Source organism: Myxine glutinosa, chromosome 12 (assembly GCF_964187855.1).
Source record: "Myxine glutinosa chromosome 12, kmMyxGlut1.1, whole genome shotgun sequence".
NCBI lineage: Eukaryota > Metazoa > Chordata > Myxini > Myxiniformes > Myxinidae > Myxine > Myxine glutinosa.
Genome location: NC_136272.1, coordinates 21345478 through 21362892, shown reverse-complemented (window position 1 = coordinate 21362892; position 17415 = coordinate 21345478). Strand labels below are relative to the sequence as shown.

The 17415-nt window shown below is 50.2% G+C and overlaps 1 protein-coding gene across 8 annotated transcripts in view; it reads right to left on the bottom strand.

Annotated features, from left to right (window-relative positions):
- Nucleotides 1-138: 138 nt before the first annotated feature.
- LOC137416763 (reticulon-1-A) overlaps nucleotides 139-17415 on the bottom strand; it is a 77099-nt gene continuing 59822 nt past the window's right edge. For 7 of the 8 annotated variants that reach the window (XM_068102382.2, XM_068102379.2, XM_068102378.2 and 4 more), the window contains 6 exons: nucleotides 9367-9574; nucleotides 9105-9243; nucleotides 6422-6491; nucleotides 3836-3882; nucleotides 2859-2917; nucleotides 139-1114 (listed from right to left, as the gene is read on the bottom strand). In XM_068102382.2, the coding sequence (XP_067958483.2) occupies nucleotides 1072-1114; nucleotides 2859-2917; nucleotides 3836-3882; nucleotides 6422-6491; nucleotides 9105-9243; nucleotides 9367-9574 (566 nt within the window). In that variant the 3' untranslated portion in view covers nucleotides 139-1071. Of the gene's footprint in view, nucleotides 1115-2858; nucleotides 2918-3835; nucleotides 3883-6421; nucleotides 6492-9104; nucleotides 9244-9366; nucleotides 9575-10695; nucleotides 10914-17415 lie in introns of those variants that run through there. The other variant, XM_068102384.2, reaches the window with a different exon arrangement.

Sequence of the window (17415 nt, the reverse complement as noted above, 5' to 3'; positions counted from 1 at the left end):
TCAGCTTATCCTTAATAAAGTACCTTATTTTGGCGGGAGGTTTTTGTGAGATTATGGCAAGCGGAATTGTGCATAACCATCCATCATTCCTCCTCTTGTCACCACTTTTCTCAACAAATAATTGCTGCCTGCCCAACGGAGAGTTATCCTTTTATTGCCGGGAAGGAGCAAACGAGGAGACATTGGGGGAAGGAAATGAGGTTTGGGGACGGGTTCCAGGGATGAGAATAACCGTGCGGTCCCAGATGAAGCGTTCACACTTTCTGGTACGGCAGCAGCTCGGCCCTGTACACAGGGCGGGGGGGGGGGGGGGGGGGGGGGCTGCAAGATGTCCTGCCGAACGCTCCATCAATCGTGGAATCACTCGGCACCAAGAGGCGGAGAAGTCACGTGACACAGCCTCTGCGGCTAGCTTCCAAGACCGCGGGAAAGGGGAAGGGTTTTGTTACATTGAACGTGAACGACCGTGCGGGACGCTAAAACTTCCAGCAAAAAAGCGAGGCCAACCACAATGGCGTTTGGGCTACAGGCTACGAAAGCACACGTAAAACAGGTCGTGACATGTACAGAACTACAATTCGTCAAAAACTACAAACAACTGCGCACTATGGATGGGGACGAAGGAGGAGAGAGAGAGAGAAGTTCAGATTTAAAAGATGGAGTGCTGAATGCGTAACAAAATGATAAGAGGAAAAAAAGAAATTAGGAAAATCCGGCCTCACAGCAAATTTGCAAATAGGTTTGGTTCATTGAGAACGCGGTAGTGGCGGTGACTCGGAGTGCACCTTCATGCCACAAGCAAAGGGTCCTGACCTGATGACCTTAAAAGTTTAAGGATGGAATAGAAAGAAAAGAATATTTCCGTACCAAAGAAATAGAAATCGTGACGACGATCTAAACAATGTGGAAATAAGTGAGAAAGTACTTATCGAGGCCAAGGATGGATAGTGAGGGAGATGAAAAGGATGAAAGAGAAAGTTGTTTTGTGCGAGAGGTGGACGACATCTTGCTCCTCAGAGACTGCAGCTGTGCTTTGTATCCTATCTGTGTTCGGTGTGAGCGTTAACGACTTCACTCTGCCTTGCGCTTGCCACCTGGGATCTTTGCCTGCACCCTTGGGGACACACGAGGGGTGACGGTATGTTACAAAGTGTTACAATGCAAGAAAGTACTCCCTCCCTCCCCCCTCCCCCCCCCCCCCCCATAAGAGCTTTAAAAATAGGGGCAATACACCTGGGCACTCATCTGGTAGAATAAAGCAGTATACTACACCGACTAAAGGTATTTTAAACCAATTTCAATGGTTGCTAGGAGACAGGACAGCATGTACAATCATACTAACGTAATTATAAGACTTTAAACAAACAAACAAAAAAACTTTTAGGGAGCATACCCCTCCACCCCTCTGTATATCTCCTTACACACCGATTTTTCTAACGCCTTGAACAAACATGGGTACAACACGGGTGATAAATTGTGATCAAGTTTCGGAGAAGAGAGCAAATACCTATTTTTATGGGTCAAGACCCCCACATATCCCCTTAAACCCCGATATTTTTTTATGCCATGAACAAACGTTGGTACATTACGGGCGATGAAGGTTATCGTCAAGTTTCATTGAAATCGTGTGTGTAGTTTGAGAGAAAAGAGCAAATACCTACTTTGGACGGGGCAACTCCCCGTAGACCCCCTGGGGGCCGATTATTTTTATTTATGGCGTGAACAAACATCACTGGTGATGAACGGAACGTTATGGTCAAGTTTCATCGGAATGGCATGTGTAGTTCGTGAGAAGCAAATACCTATTTTGGGGGGGTCAAACCTGGACTCGTTTTGACCCCCCCATAAAAACGCTGCCACCACACCAACTGTATTTGTGCCAGAAAATGCTTATATGACTAATTACTCTCGCCAGAGGAGGGTATTGCATTTGAGTCCGTTTGTCTGTCTCTCTGTCTGTCCGCACAGAATAAATATGATTTTCTATGCAAACGTTGGTCCGATTGACAGGAAATTTTCACCATTGGTGCAACTCCACCTGTATAATTTTTTGATGATAATTATGACGTCATAGGTCACGTGGTTCGGCCGCCATCTTGGAAAAACCATAAAACGTTGCACATCCATATCTCCAAAAGCGCTGAATAGAAAAAATTGAGACATGGCTCATTGTAAAGAACTCTCCATGGGGAATGAAATATGTTGTCATAGGTGCCTCCATGATGACGTCATAATTCGACAATTACAAAACTTCATCCGATCAAGATGAAATTTCTTGAGCATAATCTAGGAATAAATTAATTTAGGAAAAAAATAATGATGTCATCGGTCACGTGGTTCGGCCGCCATATTCGTTTTAACACTAAAGCCTTAAAAACCACTGAAAATACATCCTGGCGAGGGTTTGCAATCTGATTGCTCTTTTTCTTGTCTACAAGTTGTATTACAGGGTGTTCTTGTTCTTCTTGTTCTTCTTCTTCATGGATATGAGTAGCATTATTTGAATGGGGGTGAAGCAGTGTCCCCTGTAGGTTGAGCGTAAATTTTGAATTTGGCCAGAATGCCAGCGATAGCTCACCGACTGCCAACGAAGGAAACCGTGGCATCTTTAACGTCCACCAACTAACGCCGGGAGACGGGACGCCCAGTTTAATGTCCATCCGAGGGACGGCACACACACCGATATAATGTACTGCAACTGCAAACGGGGTGTACGATATGATGTTATCGAACAAAATGCCACTTGGACCACATAGAGCTTAGGCCTCATGGAAATGTGACGTTTAATTGCATGTACAATTTGTTTTGCTTTTTACAAAAATACCAATGGTGGCACGGTGAGGAAGTGATGCACTTACTTCGCCATCACATCGTCAAACTGCTTCCGCACGAGCCCGACATACTGGTCAATTTGAGCCTGAAACGGAAGAAAGGGATTAGGAATCTATCGTACACGTGCTGGGAGTGTTCGCATCAAACGAACAAGGGGGAGGGAGGGGAGGGGAAGGACGGCACACACATTGATGAATCTCCTGTCTGTGGAACACAGACTAGAAAGCTAAAAAGGTGAGTGTGTGCACTTGTAGGCCCATTCTACCAGCCTCCTCTAACTGCTGCAGATATGGACACGATTGGCAATTCGATGCTGAAAAATGTCAAGAGACTGTTGCAAACGTCACACCACTTTGTTTAAAGCAGAATGAGGAAATGACGTAAGGGTTTCCATCCGTGACATTCGCGGATTCCCCATTTGCAGTTTCGCCATTGACTGGATGTAGCAACATTCGGACTGGGTACGTTTTTGTTTTTTTTCGTCCAAGTCCTTCACGAACCTGCTGTCAATTTCTGACGTTCGACTGAAGGTGGCACAGGAATGTGGAATTTATTGGTTCATCGTTTGCCATTCGCCGTTTTTTTTTTTTTTACCCAAGTCATTCACGAACCGGCTGTCCATGCCTGAAGTCAAAAACAAATGAATACTTAAATTATTTCCCAGGTCATACTATCCTCTTCAACTAAAGTATCAAAAAAGCCTGGCTTCCGCCGTTGCTAGACTACCAGCTGTGTTTAAATCAACTACCAACCGCCCCCCGAATGATGCCCTCCGCATACTTCTGCCTCACCAGCCCCCCCCCTCCCTCCTCCTCCCCCTCCAGTGATCCTGCGTGGTCCTTTTTTGTAAATGTGTCCGTCGGTACATGTCGCTAGCGAAAGTCTGGTCCCATGGGCAGAAACGGCCCCGTCACAGTTGAAGAATGAGTCTAATCTCAAATTCCTGAACTTCAGGGGAAAAAAAACCATAATAAAGGTTGGGGATTTATAGCATTTTGCACACCTGGTATTTCTCGTAGATCACCGGCACGCTGAACAGGCAAATCACAGCTGTGGTGACAAGAAATAATAATAATAATGAAAACAAGCGCATGTCAAATAAAGAAATAAACAAACGGATATCAGAAATTTGAAAGTCATCACAAAGTTCGATCTAAAGCATCATACTAACAACTATTGCAGCACTCGGTCGAGAGCACACCTCCGCCACGCTGAACTGTTTATGTTTTGTATCCACTGATAGGCCGGATCTGGATTCTGACCTGAACCAAAATCAATTGCTTGTTCTTGTCGCATACCCAACTCATCCACCAAATTTCATCCGATTCAGTCCACAACTTTTAACAAACAGACAGACGGGGTTGAAAACACAACCTCCATCCACCTGCGGCGACGGAGGTAATAATGGGCATCCAGCTCTCCACAATTGTCACTTTCCTCACTGGATTTGGTTGTGCCATGGAACTTTGTTTCTCATCTCTTCCTATATATAGGCTCTTCTCATGTACTGATGACACCACATACCTCATTAGGTATCATCGGGAAGTGGGAGTCTTACCTGCGAGTGGTTAATCCACTCAATATGTTAATAACCCGAGCTGAAACCAATGACGTGTAAAACCTCAAGAATATTCCCAAGTCACTCCCCCTATCCAAGATGTTCCCAATTATGTGTAGATCATCGTCAATCTATTGTGGGTTACTGCGCATGTCATATATACTGTGACTCCCTTGTGTGACCTGTGACTACTGTGACCTCCCCCCACCCAGGAGAACACACATAGGTTTCCAGGACAGTTATCTCGTTATTATTTGTATTTGGATAGCCCCCAATCCTGTGTTTAACAGGAGAACGGGATATATGCATTTTTAGGGGCTGAAGAAGAGCTTCTTCTCCTCTTCTTCCTCCCCCCAATCCTCGTCGTCCACCACCACCACCACCACCACCACCACCTTTCATAACCCAGGCTTTCCTGATATCCCTTGTCGTGTCCACCTTGTTTATCCCGGGTACCTCGCCAGAGGAGAGAGGGTATTGCATTAGAGTCCGTTTATTACTTGGCAAAAATAATTAAAAAATTGCCAAGTATGTTGATTACTTTGGTTTGTGTGTGTGTTTGTTTGTCTGTCTGTCTGTCCGCTCACTTATACTTGCCTACAGGTTACAATTTTAAACCAATATTCACAAAACTTCACCAAACGGTAGAGTTCGTGGTCCGACAAAATCCTATATATTTTTGAGGTCAAAAGGTCAACATAGGCCAAAGGTCAATCACTTTTTTTCAAATTCCTAAAATCCTCAATTTTCATCCGATTGACTTGAAATTTGAATAGGATTTGCATATTGGCTAACTGAATTCAACCACCCACTATTTTTGAGGTCAAAAGGATGCTCTACTGAGTGCCATTCTACTTTGTTCTGTTTCGCAAAGTGTCGCTCTGAGTGATTTTTCATTTGTCTGTCCGCTCACTTGTACTTGCCTACAGGTCACAATTTTAAACCGATCCTCACAAAACTTCACCAAATGGTGGAGTTTGTGGTCCGACAAAATCCTATATATTTTTGAGGTCAAAAGGTCAACATAGGCCAAAGGTCAACAATCCGATTGACAGGAAATTTTCACCGTCGGTGCGCCTCCTGTAGAATATTTTAATGATAATTATGACGTCATATGTCACGTGGTACGAGCGCCATCTTGGAAAAACCGAAAACATTTGCACCTCTGTGTCTCCGAAAGCACTGCAAAGAAAAAATTGAGACATGGCTCATTGTAAAGAACTCTCCATGGGGAATAACATATGTTAATGATGTCATAGGTGACTCCATTATGATGTCATAATTCGACAAGTACAAAACTTCATCCGATCAAGATGAAATTTCTTGAGCATCATCTAGGGATAAATTGGTGGGAAAAATAATGACGTCATCAGTCACGTGGTTCAGCCGCCATATTTGTTTCAACACAAAAGCCTTTAAAAAAAACCCCACTAAAACACGTCCTGGAGAGGGTTGGCAATCTCTGATTGCTCTTTCTTGTTTGTATTCTGTATTTCACTTGGTACTTTTTCTACCTATGTTTCCTTCCCTCTTTTCCAATAAAGTTTTTTGGTACTTTTGGTACTTTTTCTACCTATGTTTCCTTCCCTCTTTTCCAATAAAGTTTTTTGGTACTTTTGGTACTTTTTCGACCGATGTTTCCTTCCCTCTTTTCCAATAAAGTTTTTTGGTACTTTTGGTACTTTTTCGACCGATGTTTCCTTCCCTCTTTTCCAATAAAGTTTTTTGGTACTTTTGGTACTTTTTCTACCTATGTTTCCTTCCCTCTTTTCCAATAAAGTTTTTTGGTACTTTTGGTACTTTTTCGACCGATGTTTCCTTCCCTCTTTTCCAATAAAGTTTTTTGCGATTTACACGACCTTGTGTGCATTGTGTCCTGCAGGATTAAGAGCTGCAGAAAAGGGCTGGATGGCTTTTAAGCTCCAAATTGTGTTTTGTCGATTGTTTTTTTTGTCCACTTTACTCGTTTGTACCGTCACAATTCGGGTTATCCTTTGGCACAACCACGATTTGGAGAGGCGCCGTGCTTACCTAATATGATGAGCGTGAGGCCGTTAAAAATTGCTCCGACGTAGGTCGTGAGCCAAGCGCACACCGCCAACTGAAAAATAGCCAAGAGCACACATCAAGTAGCTTAAAAAGCACAGTGAGGCCGAGGCAAACAGTACACCGGTAAAATAAGTGACGAATAAGGCCCATTTATCGTAACCAGGATGCACATGAAAGGTGCCCAAAACATTCCCGGTTCTAAAAACAAACCTGTGGTGCTTTCAGATGCAAATTCACCATTTATTGTACAATCAAACATGTTTATGCTTCACAATGTTCTATGGATAAACACGACACAGGCAATTCGATGCCAAATCAATACAGCACTTGGAAATTAATTGGAGATAATGTTTTGAGGTCAAGAGATTCCGCATAAAATAAATAAATAAAAGAAGCGAAATTTGATAAACATGTGGAATTCAAAAAGTTCAAACTCCGATTAAGGCCAATGCACATTTTTACCAAAAGGTCGGATTCGGCCTGTATTTCCGAGAAGCTGGTCAAAGTGCTTTTACACTAAAGAGAAGAAAGTACAGAATTCTGATAGTTTTTGTTAACGTGATCACTTGGGAGACTTTTTCACAAAATGAAGGTGCAGCAGCGGCACTCCGACATGGATGATACAAACCTAACGGGGTCAGGAAGTCAAGCTGGTTCCTCAACTGCCACATCACCACTGGATTGTCTGTGAAAGCCCAGCTGGCTCATCAACAACCTTGCAAGCAAAGGGGGATGATCTACTTCGTTTTGTCTTGCGCAGGGAAGCTCACATCCAAAATTGTTGTCGATTTAAGATTGTGCAATTTAAAGTGAGCACTGCACTCGGCCATTGCTGAGGGCGGTTTGTGATAGCAGAATTTTAAGGAACCATTTTTGAATGAAATTACAGGAAGAGGTGACACCTTGATCAAACTTTTGTTTTCCCTTTTTGTAAACACTTGTGGAATTTCAAAAACCCGAATTACTAACTTCATATCCTTGTGATATATATACAGAAATATAGTATGGAGCAAATGCAACTTCAGAAAATGTTCCTGATTTTCGCAGCCCCCGCCTCCTCCTGCTCTTCTTCCCCGTTACCTCCCATTTGTTTACTTATCATCATCCTCCTCCTCCTCCTCCTGCTCTTCTTCCCTGTTACCTCCCATTTGTTTACTTATCATACTCCTCCTCCTCCTCCCTACCATTCGTTTACTTAGCTGTTCTCCTCCTCCTCCTCCTCTTCCCTCTCATTCGTTTACTTAGCCGTTCTCCTCCTCCTCCTCCTCCTCCTCCTCCTCACTCTTCCCTCCCATTCCGGTGCCACTATGTTGTCTCCACATTTGCTTCTGTGTCGCTTGCCATGTTCCTCAACCCAATTGGATGTTCAGCCATTTTAATGAATGAATCAAGTTTTACATTTCCCTCCGAATTTCAAGTTCATCATGCCTTACAATCAGACCATTATAAATGGCATTGAGGTACAATTCTCCAATTCTTATGAACCGGTTACTCAACTTCATAAGGTTAGGGGCTATAATTTAAACCTCCGCCACCGAAGGTGGACGAACATGGTTTTCACCCGTCTGTTTGTCTGTCTGTGAGCAGGATATCTCAAAACGTACAGGTATTGGGAAGAAACTTTGTGGACAGGATGGGCGTGTGTCAATAACGAATTGATTCGATTTTGGTGAAGATTCGGTTCCGTTTCCGGATAGGATAATGTTTTCAATTTCCAAGGGATTCTTCACCATTGAGATATGGGGCCAAAAACGACATGTTACACGATATCTCAAAAAGTTGTGGATGAGATAAGAAAACTAAGTGGATGAGTTGTTTGGTGACAAGAACAAGCCGATTCGATTTTGGTTCAGGTCCGAATCCAGATCCAGCCCATCAGTGGGATACAAAAAGTAAACTCTCCATCTAAAGTCGGGGGTCTCTCTGTCTGCCCCTGCCTCCTTTCTGGTCTTGCTCCATCTAAAGTCGGGGGTCTGTCTGTCTGCCCCTGCCTCCTTTCTGGTCTTGCTCCATCTAAAGTCAGGGGTCTCTCTGTCTGCCCCTGCCTCCTTTCTGGTCTTGCTCCATCTAAAGTCAGGGGTCTCTCTGTCTGCCCCTGCCTCCTTTCTGGTCTTGCTCCATCTAAAGTCGGGGGTCTCTCTGTCTGCCCCTGCCTCCTTTCTGGTCTTGCTCCATCTAAAGTCGGGGGTCTCTCTGTCTGCCCCTGCCTCCTTTCTGGTCTTGCTCCCTCTGCTCTTTCCATGCTTTTCCCCACCTCCCCTCAGGTTTCTGCAGGATCCACCATCAACCCCCTTCTGGTGAAACCACCTGAATCCAGGATCACTGATCACTCCCCCCCTGCCTCCCATGGGACCAACTTCCACATCCTCTTCAATATCATTCGTCCCTCCGGGTCTTCAAGACAGCTGTTCAACACCACTTCAGATCATCCCAAATCCTAAACCATGATCTTTTCTTTTCTACAATCTTTCACCTGTTTTTGTGGGGTCCGCCAGGGAAATTATTCCTCCTGTAAGTGTTTTACCAACACTCTCCCATATACAACATTACTCATTTGATACACCTTTAAAGGACTAGATGTCCGTCTTACACGAGGTTCTGCACTTGTACGTTTATTCCTTTAACTCCTTCAAAAGAAGCAATCATTGAGGGAGGGGAGGTGCACCTTGAGGGAGTCCACAAGATCTTGCACAAGGATGAGACGCTGCAGAGAACATGTCGTGTGGTTCACGTAGGGCAGAGCAGCATCTGTGATGCGTTTTGCCCCTTCCTGAGTCACAGAAATGTCTTTGTCCAGGTAGGCCCTGCGTTGGTCAGGGTAATAAGATTGTGAATGCATGACTGCTCGAAGATTTTAAATTCTTAACATGTTCTTCCATTCGACATTTACAATCCATCCGTTTCCCAAAGACGAAAACGCAACTCACTTGAAGGGATGCCCCGAGTCTGACTTCTGAATGCTCTTGAGGATCGCCTTGTAGATCCTGTAGGTAATGGTCAGTGCCAGCATGGCCAGGGCAAGGTAAGAGAACACGGAGACAACGCTGTACTGCGTCAGCGCCAGCAGTAGTGATAGGAGTCCGGCAAACACAGCGCCCGAGCGCCGGGGATCACGCCAATAGAGCAGGTCTTCCACTGGGGTGTGGGAACAGGTAGTGGGGACAGTTTAGGGTTAGGTTGGTACAGGAACGGCATCATCAGGTGATCCTACTGTTGTAAAAGTGAAACATTGATGGACATTGCGCATCGCGTCATGGATTTCTACAACGTCACAATTCTCCAGCTGTTCCCACGTCTCTCACACAGCATCCTGTTCCATCTAAATCTATAAATTACATCCTGCTCTTCCGTACTTTTGATGTAATACACTTCTACACCAGCCCACCCAAACCTCCCCTTGCTCTAAAGCCAAAGGGCATAAATTAAAAAAAGAAATCTGCCAATTCCTAACTTTGAACACAAATCTAAAACTTTCCTCATTCCCAGGCTTCGATTTAAACCTGAATCTTCGCACTCCGGGCCAATCCATAGGCACTGTCCAAGAACCGCCATCCCTCGTCCCCCACCCAAATCCCAACGTCATGGTGTGGTGGTTCATGTGCACGTCGGCTCAAGTTTCAAGTCCTCCAAAGCACCGCTATCACATTCCCCGGACGCTGCAGTTCCCAAATAAGATCAGGAAGGTACGAGGGAGACATGGCATTCATAGCGGACACCGAAGGGTTCGTTCTCCAATAATGGTGTTCCGAGCACGTTTTCCTACATCTCAAGTTTACAACTCCGAAACGCTGTTTCCCAAAAGTGAAATTCAAAACTTTGCAAAAACCAATCATGTCACCTCTCAACTACCTTCAGTAATAATTTGCATCTGCATTTTGTCTCTTTAAAAATGCAAAACAAATTATTTAACGATTCGTTCCTTCGTCTGAAGCTTCCAGGTTGAAAGGTTGTGCAAGATTTGTTCTTATTGAAGTTTGAGATCCACGAGTCTTACACTTCACCTTAAGGTACAATTTGCTCAAATACAGGTACAGTACAATTCTCCCTCACTCTATCTGCACCAGCCATGAGCACAAGCTAATCTTAGCTCATCGAGGAGAAACCAGCAGCACAAGACGCAGATTTAACAACACAAGAAGAAAGAGAAGTAACACCGAGCTAACCCCAGAAACTTGCTGATCTATTGTAACATCTTCCGTACACGAACGATCAATTTGTCCCAGAACAGCAATCGGTGATGAACTATGGGCACTGACCTGCTTTCGCCATTCTTGCTCCGGTTGTCGGTTCAGTGCTGAGACAAATCGGTACGCTCTGTGCCACCCACCCTCGTCCCTCTTGGCACCCGCCATCCTCTCACCACATAACTCTCCCATCTACCCAGGCATCCCCACCCTTTGAAATCAGCCTAACGAAGTGAACCTCCTTACCCGTACGTAGCCTCGCTTTCCCCACCATCGACCATAATCTGAGCGTGTGACAGCATCTTATAACAACCAAGTGATTAATGTTTGCTACGGTCATATCCTTTCAACGTTCATCGTAACCTGGTGTTCCGTAGGACAAATGGAAGAGCGATGCAGGTGACATCAAGAACTAGATGGTATTCATGGAATACTTACCTTGCTTGCGCAGTCAACTTGGTGTGAGCCAACTCTTCTGTTTTTGAACATTTTTTTTTTCTTTGATCCAACATGGCTGCCAGACCACGAGTGATGACATCATAAATTTATATTCTCTAATATAATTGTTGCATAGATCATGCTCAATAAATTTAAAACTGATCAGACTAAGCGTTGTCCCTGTCGAATTATGACGTCATAATTTTGGCACTAATGACGTCACCGTTAATACCTATTCCCCATATGGAGTTCTTTACAATGAGCCAGGTTTCAATTTTTTTCCATGCAGCGGTTTTGGAAATATAGAGGTGCAACAATTTTTGTTTTTTTCCAAGATGGCACCTGTACCACATGGCCTATGACGTCATGATCATTAAAAGTCTACAGGAGGCGCTCCTGAGGTGAAAATTTCGTGCCCATCAGACCAACAGTTGCTGAGAAAAAAAAATTCACAATGATCGGATAAGTGTTGTACTTGTCGAATTATGACGTCATAACGTAGGCACCGATGACATCATTAACATATCTTATTCCTCAAGGGCAGAACTTGACAATGAGCCATTTTTCAATTTTTGGCCATGGAGCGGTTTCGGAGATATAGAGGTGCAACATTTTTCGATTTTTTTCCAATATGGCGTCTGTACCAGGTGACCTATGACGTTATAATTATCTTTTAAAAATTATACAGGAGCCGCACATATTCTGAAAAATTTGTGTCCATCGGACTAACACTAACAGTTGCAGAGGAATTTTTGTTTTATCCATACTGAGCAGATCAAGTGTACTTGTCGAATTATGACGTCATAATTAAGGCACCGATGACATCACCATGAACATATCTTATTCCCCATGGGGAGTACTTGACAATGAGCCATGTAGTCAGGTTCACTATGTTTTTTCGTTCAAAATCATGGTAGATTAGCAAACCTATACATTTTTGGAAACGTTATTACATGGAAAATCTGAAAATCAATGTTTACATTTGCCAATTCCGACCAATTCGATTCGACCAATTCGACCAATCGACCAATTCCATTCGACCAATTCGACCATTCGACCAATCGCTTCGATCGACCATTCGAACAATCGCTTCAATCGACCATTCGACCAATTCGATCGATTCGATTCGATTCATCGAATTCGATTCGATCGACCATTCGACCAATTCGATTTGCCAATCAATTTGACCGACCTTTGCTTGTGTGGAACGGACTGTGAAAACGATGCGGACTATATTGTCGGATACGACGCACAGGACAGTGATGACGAACTCTAAATGGCATATTCTGTAATCGTGTATGTTTGATGCCATTGACTGCCTGTGTATATTTTGTCATTGACTGCCTGTGTAGATGTGAAGTTATACTGACTGCATGTGTATATATTGTTGCGGATATGGGATTTGCATCCATCCATATCCGCTTGTAAATATTCCCCTATTTCCTCAATACTTCCCAACTCTCCCCAATCCCCCATTCCCCCATTCCCTAGTCCCATTTTCTGTAAACAACACTCTGTAGACCCGACCTCCCCCTATTTCCCCCATTAAATGTCGCACCCAGGTTCACCGCATCTCATGTAAGACAACTATAGGACATCTTGCTAGTTATTCTTAGTCTATGTCAGTTAAGGATTCGTTTCCATTAATTCTGACCCTTCGTTGCACCAGAATGTGATTGTATGGCACCGTTAGGAAGTTTAGGACCTCCCAATACCTCCCCGCAGCTCTTCCTCACAGTTCAGCAACAACAACAACAACAACAACGAGCCGCCATCGAACATGTGCTCGACGGGGTTACCAAACAGGGGCTCCCTGTCAGCTCCTCGTCAAGGGCGGAGCCCGGTAACCCCCGCACCCAATGGAAGCGGCGGACCGGCCCCAGTGGGGCGGAACCAACCAGCCGAGGGCGTGTCACTCCCCGCTGAGCATGCGCAGTGAGAGGGAGGTGACGTCAGATGCGCGCTGAGCTTGGAGCAAGCAAGACGTCCCCTCCGAGCGCTGTGACACCTCCCTGCATCTTTTGGACCGTGCTTTATCCTGTCCCCGAGCCAAGGTGCACCTTGTGCTATCGACCTACCTGTCCCTTCCTGCCATCAATCCCTGTGTAAGTCTACCTTGTCCGTTTGTCCGTGGTCTGTCTGGGTTAAGATAAGATTAAAGCGCGGCGTTACGCGCGCTGCTTGTGAGCAAGGAGGAAGCGGACAAGCGGTAACATATAAACGTCTTTATTGTAAGACTACACTGTAACACTGTACTCCTCCGGGCTGGTCGCCCGGGGTATATCATGAGGCCACGCCTACCCCTCGGGCGTGGCCACCGCCCACTTGGTGCGTGGAATGATGTCACCACGCCAGTGGGCTTTTGTGTCCGCCACACGCGCCCCCCCAGAATTCCCGCGCACCTGGAGGGCCAGTTTGCGGGGCATACGAATGACCCGGCCGAAGCGCCCCCTGGCGATCGGCGGCGTCCGGGGTGCAGGGATGCCAGGTGGGATGCCCCTGGCTGCCCCTGGGATGGGTGCAGGACCGGGGGGCGGCGTGGCGGCGGGGCTGGGCGGTGCCGGGGGTCCGCCCGCAGGAGGGCGGCCCCGACGTGGGGGTCGGGCCACTGGCGGTGGATGGTCCACATCGAGGTGGGCCGGCTTGAGGCGGTCTACCGAAACGCGGTCAGGAGTACCGCCGATGTCCAGGGTGAAGTGCTTCGCCCCGGTCTCCAGCACGCGGAAAGGCCCGTCGTACGGGGGCCGCAGTGGTGTCCGATGGGCATCGTGGCGGACGAAGACGTACTCCGCCGTGCGAAGCTCCGGGGCGACGTGCGTCGGTGGGTGCCCGTGGCATGCCGTTGGCACCGGGGCGAACCTCTGGGCGGTCTCTTGCAGAGCGGAGCGCTGCTGACCATGGTGCCGTGGAGTCGGGGAGGAACTCGCCCGGCACCCGCAGCGGTTGCCCGAAGACCAACTCCGCCGCGGATGCGCGCAGGTCCTCCTTGGGCGCCGTCCGGAGGCCCAGCAGGACCCAGGGGAGCCTGTCGACCCAGCCGCCGTCGCGGAGGGTGGCCCGGAGCGCGGCCTTCAATGAGCGGTGAAATCGCTCACACAGGCCGTTAGCCTGGGGGTGGTAGGCCGTGGTTCGGTGCAGCCGGACCCCGAGCCCCTGCGCAACCGCCCCCCAAAGCTCCGAGGTGAACTGGGGGCCGCGGTCGGATGAGATGTCTGAGGGGGCGCCGAACCGGGCGACCCAGGTGGCGATGAAAGCCTGCGCGACATCGGCCGCCGTTGTCGACGCCAAGGGCACGGCCTCCGGCCACCGGGTGGTGCGGTCCACCATGGTGAGGACGTGGGTGAAACCCCGCGAGGGGGGCAGAGGTCCCACCAGGTCCACGTGGACGTGGTCAAACCGGCGTTCCGGCACCGTGAACGGGGCCAACGGGGCCTGGGTGTGCCGGTGCACCTTGGCGCGCTGGCACGCGAGGCATGTCCTGGCCCAGCCGCGGACGGCCTTCCGGAGGCCATGCCAGACGAACTTGTCGGCGATCAGCCTTTGGGAGGCCCTCGCGCCCGGGTGGGACAGGCCGTGGATGGCGTCAAACACCTGGCGCTGCCAGCCCGCGGGCACAATGGGGCGAGGACGCCCGAGGGAGACGTCGCACAAGAGGGCCGCGCCCGCGCCGTCGAACGGCACCTCGGTGACGCGGAGGCCCGTGACGGCGGTCCGCAAGGCCTGGACGTCGGGGTCAGCGGCCTGGTCCGCGGCCATCCGGGCATAGTCGATGCCGAGGTGGACTGCGTGGGCGACGGCCCGGGAAAGGCAATCCGCCACCGGGTTGTCCTTCCCCGCGACGTGCTGGATGTCCGTCGTGTACTCGGACACGGCCGAGAGGTGACGCTGCTGCCGGGCCGACCACGGCTCGGTGACCTTGCCCATCGCGAAGATCAGCGGCTTGTGGTCGACGAAGGCAGTGAACGCCCGGCCCTCGAGCAGATGGCGGAAGTGCCTGACCGCCAAGTGAAGTCCGAGCAACTCGCGGTCGAAGGTACTGTAACGGCGTTCGGGCGGGCGAAGCTGCCGGCTAAAGAACGCCAGCGGTTGCCAAGCTCCACGCACCCATTGCTCGTGCACCGCGCCCACCGCGTAGTCCGAGGCATCGGTGGTGAGGGCGATCGGTGCATCGGGCGCCGGGTGCGCGAGCATGGTGGCGTTAGCCAAGGCGAGCTTCGCGCCCGTGAACGCCGTGTCCATCTGCTCGGTCCAGGTAACGTCGCCTTTGCCCGGCTTACCTCGGAGAGCTTCGTGCAGGGGGCGCAGGAGCTGGGCGATACGGGGCAGGAACCGATGGTAAAAGTTCACCATGCCCAGGAACTCCTGCAGCCCTCTGATCGTGCGGGGGCGCGGAAACCCCTTCACCGCCTCCACCTTGGCCGGCAGGGGGACGGCTCCGTGCCTGGTGACACGGTGCCCCAGAAAATCGATTGTGGCGGCGCCGAACCGGCACTTTGCGGGGTTCACAATCAGGCCATGCTGGCCCAGGCGTTCGAAGAGCGTGCGGAGGTGGCGTAGGTGCTCTTCGCGGGACGCGCTGGCGACGAGGATATCGTCCAGGTAGACGTAGACAAAATCCAAGTCGCGCAGGACGCTGTCCATCAGTCGCTGGAACGCCTGAGCCGCATTCTTCAGACCGAAGGGCATGCGCAGGAACTCGAAGAGTCCGAATGGCGTGATGACCGCCGTCTTCGGGACGTCCTCCGGCCTGACGGGGACCTGATGGTAGCCGCGTATGAGGTCCACCTTCGAGAAGAAGGACCTGCCCGCCAAACGGGCGGAAAAGTCCTGAATGTGGGGGACGGGGTAGCGGTCGGGAGTCGTGGCGTCATTGAGACGGCGATAGTCCCCGCACGGTCGCCATCCCCCGCCGGGCTTCGGCACGATGTGCAGCGGCGACGCCCAAGCGCTCTCTGAGCGCCGAACGATGCCGAGTCGCTCCAGGGTAGCGAACTCCGCTTTTGCCACCGCCAGCTTCGTCGGCTCGAGGCGGCGTGCCCGGGCGTAGACCGGTGGCCCGACGGTGGGGATGTGATGGGCCACCCCGTGCTTGACGGCCCCCGCCGAGAAGGTGGGCCGCGTGAGGGCCGGGAAGCCGGCGAGGAGGCGGGTGAATGCGTCCGCTGCCGGAAGCGTACAGACCAACGTGGCCGGAACCGAATCGTTCGGCAAGCCGCTTGGCAAGCCGCTCGTTGAGCTGGGCAACGCACATGCGAGCGAGCTGAACGTCTCGGCCTGGACAAGCCGTCTGCGCTTGACGTCGACCAGGAGCCCATTAGCGCACAGGAAGTCCGCGCCAAGCAGTGCCATGGGCACGTCGGCGGTGACGAACGTCCATCGGAAAACCTGCCCTCCAAACTGCAGAGAGAGGCAGCGTTTTCCGTACGTACGGATGGGCGTCCCGTTCGCGGCAAGCAGCGCGGGGCCCCCACCCGCGGCGTGCTTGTCTGACGTGCCGGCGGGAATGACACTCACCTGTGCTCCCGTGTCGCACAGGTAACGGCGCCCGGAGAAGGTGTCCGTTATGAACAGCAGGCTGCTCGAACGGCCGGCGCTCATCGCCACAATTGAGCGCCGGCCCGGGCGTTTCCCGACCCGTTGAAGGAGCACGGCGGATGACACCGCCGAGCTTCGTGGCCGAACTTGGCGTGGGACCAGCACCAGGTGGTGGAGCTGGAGGAGCGTGGCTGGCTCCGCCAGGCCGGTGGAGTCGACGGGTTTCCCCGCGGTGGCGGTTTTCGCCGCGGCGGTGGGCGGGGCGTGGCGGCGTTCACGAGGTGCGTATCAGCATGCTGCTGAAACTCAGCGTGCTGTAGAAGATGATGCTGTGGAACAGCAGCGTCGAAGGCCGTGACGGCCACGCCAACGCTCGCCCGCGTGTCCGAAGCGGCGAAGTACTTGTCCGCCTCGGCCGCCAATGCTCGGGGTTCCGTTAGCCCGGTCCCGGCCAACGCGAGGCGAACCTGCGCTGGAAGTTGGCGACGGAAAAGCGCCCGGAATAGCGAACCGGGGGCTTCGTCGCCCAACAGTGACAGCATATGGTCCATTCGGACCGACGGGCGCGTCTCACCGAGCTCGGGGAGATCCAGGAGGCGGTCGGCCCGTGCGTCGTCCGTGAGGCTGAACGTGGCTAGGAGTAGCCGCTTGAGTGCCTCGTACTTGTGGCCGTCCGGTGGGTGGCGAAGGACGGACACAACTCGAGCGGCCGTGCCGGGCCCGAGGGAGGCGACGACGTGGCAGTAGCGCGTGTCATCGCCGGTGAGGTGCCGAAGCTGAAATTGGGCTTCGGCCTGGACGAACCAGACTTCGGCCTGA